We start from the raw sequence: 6,950 nt of genomic DNA on the forward strand, positions 1-6,950 counted from the left end.
TAAAACCAAATCCTGTTACTGGCATTACTTTTACTTATTTTTGTGCCATAGTAGAGATCTCTAAAAATCATCTGTTATCCTTGTTTCACTTTTTAAGTGGCATTTTTTCCAAAAAGGAGGGCAAAATGTTAGAATAAAAAAGTTTAAATTGAATTAATTTAGACTTATGAATGCATTTTTATTACCTTTACTTTCTTCATTTTGACGTGGAGAGAGGACATTCTATCAGGGAAGTTCTTGGACAGGCAACTGGGAACGTCCATAATTGTCTGTACAAATCTACTGTTTCCGTGACACGGGTTATTGAGATTTGGAGACTTCCTACTATGAACAAGGAATGTAACCGTGTGTCTCTGTGTATATGAGATAAGTATTACCGTGTCATTCCACAGATAGCAGAGCCAAGGCATAAGTAGCTTAGACCTTGCTCAAGGACTCAAAGCTAATAAGGGATAGAATTGAAAAAAAAAAAAAACAAAAAAAAACCAAAAAAGAATTGAGAGCAGAACCCAGTTATTTGGGCTCTTGTGTTCCTTTTTTAAGAAATGTTTATTTATTTTATTTTCAAAGAGAGCATGAGTGGGGTAGGGGCAGAGAGAGAGAGGGAGGGAGGGAGGGAGAGAACCCCAAGCAAGCTCAGAGCCCAATGCGGGGCTCAATCCCATGATCCATGAGATCATGACCTGAGCCAAAATCAAGAGTCGGCCGCTTAACCAACTGAGCCACTCAGGCGCCCCTAGGCTTTTGAGTTCTTTATTACTACCCCATATTGCTGCCACTTCTTTAAACCCTACGGTATTAAGTATGATTCTGTGCACAAAGCAAACACAGCAGTGTGTACAATAATCATGACAGCTTTTGCCATATTGTATTGCACCTGCAGAATAGAATAATGGCCAGATAGTTATCATCCAAGTAGACTAATTCTACAGGTATTTATAAATATAAAGTGCAATACCGATGTGAGATCAACTATAAATATAATTATCAACGTTAACTGGAATTCCACAAGTCTAGGTTGCCTTAGATTATCACAGATTAGATTAAAATAATGTCAAGATTATTTCTAAGGAAGTCCCACCTGCAAGAATGCTTTAGAACAACATTAACTCATGTACAGTAAACCTTTGTGGAAGTTACAGTTTAAAATTATATTATTTCATAATATTTCACTCTCTAATTGTTGTCTATCAAGTATAAGGTAAGGGACCACCCTAAACAAAATGGTGATGAATGTCTTAAGCACACTCTCCTCTTTTCTTTTATTACCTTTCTTTTTACCTTCAGATATACTTTACCAGAAACCCCAACCCTTCCTCCTTTGCTTCCCTCTGTTCTATAAGAAACTCTTAGCCAGGGGCTCCACGATAATACATCTAATTGACATCTTTATACTTGTGTGTGTGTGTGTGTGTGTGTGTGTGTGTATGTTTTAAGAGCAAGTTATTGAGGTATCGAATCATAACCCACGGGATAAATTCCTAATGGGAACATTTCAGAAACAAGTGATGAGCCTGTTACAGAGATATCGAAGCAAAGAATATCACACTGGTGGCCTTTGATTTAGGTGACAATTAGTTTCTCCAACTGATAAGGCCAATCATAGATGGTAATGAATGATCTTGAAGGCACAATCTGTGTCAGTGCCTCTAATAGCTATAAAGTCTTCTATCCCAATAATTCACTACAAGGAGTTCCACCACAAAGTGCACTGCTTTTGTGTATAGTTACCCTTCTCCCCACTCTATGACTTTCTTTCATGTCATGATCATGCCTTCTACTCTCTCCTATCACCCACATAAAACAACAGGGGCAGAGACGAGTCACTTAAGAGTAGACGAGCAAGAACTCCTGTGTCTAAGCTAAGAAATGGTTCTGAATTTATACTCTCAAGGACTTGCTGAATACTCCTACTCAAGTGATTAAGTATATTAAGGCCTGGATTTCATTCTCTCGTTAATGAAGGAGTAAAATAAAATGACCCTAAAATTCCAACACCTCTAGAATTCTGTGGTTCTGTAATACGTGGTATTATTCCACATAAAGATGAAACCCTAGCCAGAGAAATATAGTACACCCTTCATTAAGTAAAAGTCACATTTAACTAAAATTTCCTGTTTTAATAGTTAATGAACTAAAAGATACTGGGAATGCGTTAAAACTCCTAGTATAATTCACAAAGAAGTGTGGAAGACTCACAATGTGTCTGGTAAAAATACATCTAGGTGAATAACCAAATGAAAAACAGTCATTAGATGATCAATATTCACCCAGAGCAGTGTTTTCCAAATTGTACCGCAAAGATACAATTTGTTAGTAAGAACTACTTTTAAACAGGAGGTGGGCCTTTGAGGGTCAGCTGGACTTAATGACTTGCTGCTGCCTAAGAACAGAATGATAATAATTATTTATTCCTATAATGGGAATCTAGAAATAATAATTTTACAGTGGGGAAACCCTGGGTACTATTAATTAACCAAATGACCAAGGTTAAAGTCACAAGCGATGGCTCACGGTACACTGTGCCTTTAAATTTTGCATCATAAGTGCCCGCCTACCACATCCTAGTATCAAGTCCTCTGATTGGTCACGCCTTCAAAGCCCTCTCCCCACATCGAACAATAATAGTTCCTTGTGCAACTGCTGCTTTGTTACTGCAGCCTGGCAACATAGTCCCTTGGTCAAGAGCCTGACGAGAGAGAGGCCTCGGACCACATCCTCTTCTACCTCTAGGTAGGCAAGAGGCCGATGCCAATCTCACCCTTACTCAACAATGGCCTGGGCTCCAGGGAAAAGGCCAGAGCCTAATCCAAAAGAGTTCAGAGCCGGCCGGGACGGCAGGGGTGGTGCCCATGGCGGCGGCAGTGGCGGTGGCGGTGGCGGTGGCGGTGGCGGCGGTGGCNAACAACAACATGATTGGTATGGTGATTGGTCGTGGTGGGTCAAAGATAAAAGACCTCCAGAGTACGACAAACACCAAAATACAGATCATAAGAGGTGATTTTGAAGCAGAGGTGAAAATTTTTGGTGCCAAGGATATGAAAGCAAAGGCCAGGGCGGCTATAGAAACTCTCATTAAAAAGCAAGAACGAAGCTACACTGCAGAATCCAGTGTTGATAATGCTGTCCCTCAGCCCTCTGTGGGAAGAGATTTTCGTGCAGATACCACTGGTAGACAAGTTCAGCCCCTGATAGATTGGGATCAAGTCAGGGCGGAAGTCGTGGAGTGGGAAAAAAGAAAATGGGCAGATTTACCACCAATTAAGAAAAATTTTTACAAAGAAACCAAAGCAACACAGTCAATGTCTCAAGTTCAGGTAGATATGTGGAGAAAGGAAAATTTTGACATAACGTGTGATGACTTGAAAGATGGTGACAAGCGTCCCATCCCCAATCCCACCTGTCAATTTGAAGATGCTTTCCAGCCCTATCCTGAGCTTGTGAAAATCCTGAAAAGAGCTGGTTTCCAAAAGCCAACGCCAATTCAGTCACAGGCATGGCCAGTCATCTTGCAGGGCATAGATCTTATAGGAGTTGCCCAAACTGGAACAGGCAAAACTTTGTCCTATTTAATGCCTGGGTTTATTCATCTCAATAATCAACCAGTATCCAGAGAGGAGAGGAATGGACCTGGCATGCTGGTCCTTACACCCACTAGAGAATTAGCTCTTCAGATAGAAGCTGAATGCTCTAAGTATTCGTATAAAGGTTTTAAAAGTGTTTGCGTTTATGGTGGTGGGAAAAGACATCAACAAATACAAGACCTCACCAAAGGCATAGACATCATTATTGCAACTCCTGGACGACTGAATGACCTGCAAATGAATAACTTTGTCAACCTACGAAGCATAACCTACTTAGTCTTAGATGAAGCAGATAAAATGCTAGATCTGGGGTTTGAACACCAGATAATGAAGATTTTATTAGATGTGCGCCCAGACCGCCAGACCATTATGACAAGTGCCACCTGGCCAGATACCATTCGTCGACTTGCTCAATCTTATCTGAAAGAGCCTATGATTATTTATGTTGGCACTCTGGATCTAGCGACCGTAAATACAGTGAAGCAGAATGTCATTGTTACCACAGAAGAAGAAAAACGATCTCTTATCCAACAATTCCTCGAGAACCTATTACCTCACGACAAAGTTATCATCTTTGTGAGCAGAAAACTTGTCGCCGATGACTTATCCAGTGATTTAAGCATACAACGTATCCCTGTAGAATCACTGCATGGCGACAGAGAACAACATGATCGTGAACAAGCACTACAGGACTTTAAAACCGGAAAAGTGAAAATATTGATTGCTACCGATTTAGCATCCCGAGGTCTTGATGTTAATGATGTCACACATGTGTATAATTACGACTTCCCACGCAATATCGAAGAATATGTACACAGGGTGGGGCGCACTGGAAGAGCAGGGAAGACTGGCACGTCAATTACACTCATGACTCAAAATGATTGGAAGATTGCCAGTGAAGTGATTAAAATTCTGAACCGAGCAAATCAGAGTGTCCCCGAAGATCTTGTAACAATGGCCGAGCAATACAACTTACATAATCAAAAAAAGGAGACAGGAAAGAAATCAAAATCTCGTGAAAAACCCAAGAAGTTTTGGTGATGTCTACGCTGTAAAGTTGAAGTACACTACCTGAAGACTGAAGATATGTTTAAGATCTATAATATTCAAGAGCCGTCAAGAAGTTTTAGAAACATATTAGCAGCTTAAGGACATTTACCCAGTTCTTAAATACAAGTCTTCAACGTTGTGTATGTTCCTTAATAAAATCAAAAGTGTTTGAAAAATGAAAGAGTGAGAAATTATGTGGGAAAAAATTAAATGTTACGTGTTGGTTAAAGTCTAGTTTCTTTTTATAGCCTGCCATGTCCATTTGTGTCTTCTCTAAAAGACTGGGAGCAGACAACAATGGTGCTTTTCTTGCTTTACAAAGCTGCACTGAATTGAAACATAATTTTCACCAAGTTTATCCTGGTCAAAATAGTCTATTTTCCCCCAGTGGTTAGTTCGACAACAATCCCTAAAAATATCTCCACTGTCATTCCCCAATTAAAAAAGAAAAAATCGTTAGAAAATAAATGCCCAGTCTTCTAGAAGATACCACAATTCTGTTTTCTCAGCTAGATGTGACCGACAGCAATGGTGTCTGGTTCAATGGGAATCAGATCCTCATCACTAACCTTTGGTTAAAACTTCCGTGGAGATCATTTACCTTCTGAAGTTTTCACTTTCTTCACTAATAAATTGGGATGGTTGTATTAAATAATTTTGGGGTCCCCTTCACCTCTAAATTCTATATTATAACCAAACCTGTATAACTCAGCCTTTACAAACACTTTATTTTCTAACCTAGGAAGAAAACCACATCCTTGTGTAACAAAGTGAAACAATGAAACCCTTTTAAATGACCAGAATAGTGTATTCTGCATTTTTATTGATTTTTGAAATGTGACTCACAGGTTATTTGCTTTTCATATTTTATTTTTCAATTTCTCTTGAAAAGGTCAAAACTTCATTTACACATGAGAAAAATTAATGTGAAAGAAAAATATACACTGGGAAAGACATTAAAAACTCAACCAAATGACACTTTTGCCGTAGGAACCCATTTAAAATTTTTCTTTCATTTTATTTATTAGAGAGAGCGAGTGAGTGGGAGAGGGGAAGGGGTAGAGAGAGAGTGTGTGAGAGTGTGAGGGGGTGGGGGGGAGAGGAGAAGAGGNGGGGAAGAGGGAGGGAGAGGGGAAGAGGGAGAGAGAAAGAGTCCTAAGCAGGCTTCACACTCAGCATGGAGCCTGACACGGGGCTTGATCCCATGACCCTGAGATTATGACCCAAACCGAAATTAAGAATCTGACACTCAACCAACTGAGCCACCCAGGTGCCCCACTATAGGAACTCCAAATTTATAATTCTATCTCATATGTTTTATTTAGAGGAAATATGAATCTTCTCACATTCCATGAAGTCCTCCCAATAATGCTAAATTTTAAAAGTCAGTGTTTTTGACAACATAAGAATTAGTCAAGCCTTACAACCTCCAGCAAATTTTAAAAAACTAATGTAATCGTCTTTTTTCCCCCAGCATCCCCAGCAGTGACCACTCTAAGTCAGTCAGAAATTAAGTGAAATAAAGAGGTAAATACTCTAGGTATTGGCATTTGAGGCTAAATCCTGGCTTCAAAGGCTCTTAATATGGGCTTCAATATTTCATGATAAAATTCCTAATGATTCTTAGCATTCTTGAGTGTCTGATATATATAAATTATCTTATAATTTATAATCTTTATAAAAACCCCACTCAGAAGGTAATCTGACTCCTAATTTTCAAAGAATGGAACAAGATCAGAGAAACTAACTCCCCTAAGGTTACTAAATCGGTTAAAGAGGAGTTAAGGGATACATTAACTCAGTTGTGCCTGATTCCAGTGCTGACATTCTTTTTATTTTAATACAGTTAACGTGTGTAAGATCATATGCTTATATTCAGGTTGCCCATATGTTCAGGTTTAGTGAAACAGAGTGGTATGTGCAGATTTACCCTAATACAAAAGCAGTCTAGAGCAGAACGAGTGACGGAAGCTCAAACGGCCCACTCCCATTCACTTAGAGTAGAAATGATGAATGGTTAGCCAGTCAGAGTATGTGTTATTTGCCAGAATACCTCTAAGGGGAAACATTATATGTGTTAGAGAAAAGCGTAACAATTAAACCACTATGAGATAGTGAGCTTCTTCAATCATGTTCGAGTAACAACAACAAAAATTATCACAACACCGATGCGTAAGAAAAGGAGAAGATGTACATTTCTTCTCAAAGAAACAACTGAAAAGAAAAGCCGCTGTACGTGGAAAGGTAAGCAGAGCTAGAACGGTGGTCCTAAACCAGGGGCCTTTTGGGCCCTCACTGCAGCAGACATTTAACCGT

General features: G+C 39.4%; 1 protein-coding gene across 1 annotated transcript; it reads left to right on the forward strand.

The window, feature by feature from the left end:
* Positions 1 to 2,644: 2,644 nt before the first annotated feature.
* On the forward strand, positions 2,645 to 4,815 carry DDX53 (DEAD-box helicase 53). The gene is given in 2 exon segments (XM_077774742.1): positions 2,645 to 2,898; positions 2,900 to 4,815. Coding segments are annotated over 2 exon segments (1,851 nt in total). The 5' UTR covers positions 2,645 to 2,773; the 3' UTR covers positions 4,626 to 4,815.
* Positions 4,816 to 6,950: the final 2,135 nt, after the last annotated feature.

This window comes from Crocuta crocuta, unplaced genomic scaffold (assembly GCF_008692635.1).
Source record: "Crocuta crocuta isolate KB4526 unplaced genomic scaffold, BGI_CrCroc_1.0 scaffold500, whole genome shotgun sequence".
Taxonomy (NCBI): Eukaryota; Metazoa; Chordata; class Mammalia; order Carnivora; family Hyaenidae; genus Crocuta; species Crocuta crocuta.